This window comes from Rutidosis leptorrhynchoides, chromosome 5 (assembly GCF_046630445.1).
Source record: "Rutidosis leptorrhynchoides isolate AG116_Rl617_1_P2 chromosome 5, CSIRO_AGI_Rlap_v1, whole genome shotgun sequence".
Classification (NCBI taxonomy): Eukaryota; Viridiplantae; Streptophyta; class Magnoliopsida; order Asterales; family Asteraceae; genus Rutidosis; species Rutidosis leptorrhynchoides.
Genome location: NC_092337.1, coordinates 318,447,349 through 318,449,064, shown reverse-complemented (window position 1 = coordinate 318,449,064; position 1,716 = coordinate 318,447,349). Strand labels below are relative to the sequence as shown.

Sequence of the window (1,716 nt, the reverse complement as noted above, 5' to 3'; positions counted from 1 at the left end):
TGGACATCATTGAAACATTTGATTCACTACGTAAAATCAATATGAAGTTAAATCCGTTAAAATACTCTTGCAGAATGGAAGAAGGCCGTTTTCTTAGGCTTCACGATAACTCGAAGAGGAATCAAGGCAAAACCGAAGAAAATCCAAGAAATCGAAGACATGCAGTCACCCAGGAATAGAAAAGACATGCAAAGCTTAAACGGGAAGCTAGCGGCACTCACAAGGTTTTTGTCACGAGCCGCCGACAGAGCTCTCCCCTTTTTCCAGACGTTAAAGGGCTGCCTGAGCAAAAAAGATTTCATTTGGACCGATGAGGCCGAGAATTCCTTCCAGGATGTAAAGGCATTCTTAAAGGAGCTGCCAACATTAACGACACCTATACCGGGTGAAACCCTCACGGTATACCTTGCTGCCTCCTCTGAAGCAATCAGCTCAGTTCTAATTGCCGACAGAGGTAATATCCAAATGCCGGTGTACTTTGTAAGTAAAGTATTACAAAACGGGGAAGTAAACTACCCGGCCATAGAAAAATTATTTATGCCTTAGTGCACACAGCCAGACGATTACAACGGTATTTTCAAGCCCATCTGATACAAGTCTTCACGGACCAACCGATCAAACACGTCCTGAATAGACCAGAAATTTCTGCAAGAATGGTGAAATGGGAAATAGAACTTGGTGAGCACGAAATCACCTTCCTCCCAAGACATTCAGTAAAGGGCCAAGTCATAGCCGACTTCTTGGTAGAGCTCCCATCCGACATGATCAAACAAGGAGAAACCACTGTTACAAGAAGGGAAACGGACGAATTCTGGGAACTATATACAGATGGAGCGTCAAGTGAGGAGGGAGCCGACATAGGCCTACTCCTCGTTTCCCCAAACGGAGAAGAAATAACCTACGCTATCCAGTTGAAGTTCGTCGCCTCAAACAACGAGGCCGAGTACGAAGCACTAATAGCCGGATTACGCTTGGCAAAAGGTATTGATGTACGACAACTCACAGCTTATGTCGACTCACAACTAGTAGCAAGCCAGTTAAACAACAGATTTAAAGCAAGAGATACATCGATGTAAAAATACCTAGAGCTTACGAAAGCATTAACCAACACCTTCACAGTATTTGAAATAAAGCAAATACCCCGTAACCGTAATAAGAAAGCAGATGCTTTGAGCAAGCTTGCCTCTCTGCTCTACGACCACTTCACCAAAAAGGTTATGGTTGAAGTACTGGAAAGAAAGTCAACCGAAGAGGATACTCTCATGGCAACAATCATGACGGAGGAAGAGTGCTGGATGACACCTTTATAAAATACCTTGCTGATGGTACCCTCCCGGAGGACAAACTACAAGCCCGCAGGATACGAATGCGGGCACCAATGTGCAACTTTAAAAATTTCATCCTGTATAGGAAATCATTCACAGAGCCTTACTTAAGATGCGTTGGCCCAGCGCAGGCCAAAGAGATCATACAAGAAATGCACGAAGGGGCATGCTCCACACATTCTGGCTACCGAACAATAGTTAGCAGGATCAAGAGAATGAGTTATTTCTGGCCACACATATACCGGGACACATATGACCTGATCGTAAACTGTGAGGCATGTCAAAAACATGCTCCCGTTAACAGATCCCCTCGCCTAACATGATTCCTATACACGCCGCTTGGCCGTTCTGTAAATGGGGGATCGACATTGTCGGCCCATTCCCAAGAGGT

General features: G+C 44.8%; 1 protein-coding gene across 1 annotated transcript; it reads left to right on the top strand.

The window, feature by feature from the left end:
• The first annotated feature begins 653 nt into the window (after positions 1-653).
• On the top strand, positions 654-1,310 carry LOC139849518 (uncharacterized). The gene is made up of 2 exons (XM_071839166.1): positions 654-981; positions 1,087-1,310. The coding sequence occupies exons 1-2, from the start codon at positions 654-656 to the stop codon at positions 1,308-1,310; spliced, it is 552 nt and encodes a 183-aa protein (XP_071695267.1).
• The last annotated feature ends 406 nt before the right edge of the window (positions 1,311-1,716 follow it).

Excerpts from the sequence above, each read along its gene's own strand:
- LOC139849518 (XM_071839166.1), top strand. The coding sequence starts at position 654 with ATGGTGAAATGGGAAATAGAACTTGGTGAGCACGAAATCACCTTCCTC. Across the intron at positions 982-1,086 it reads CGGATTACGCTTGGCAAAAG|AGCTTACGAAAGCATTAACC; the intron begins GTATTGATGTAC and ends AAAAATACCTAG.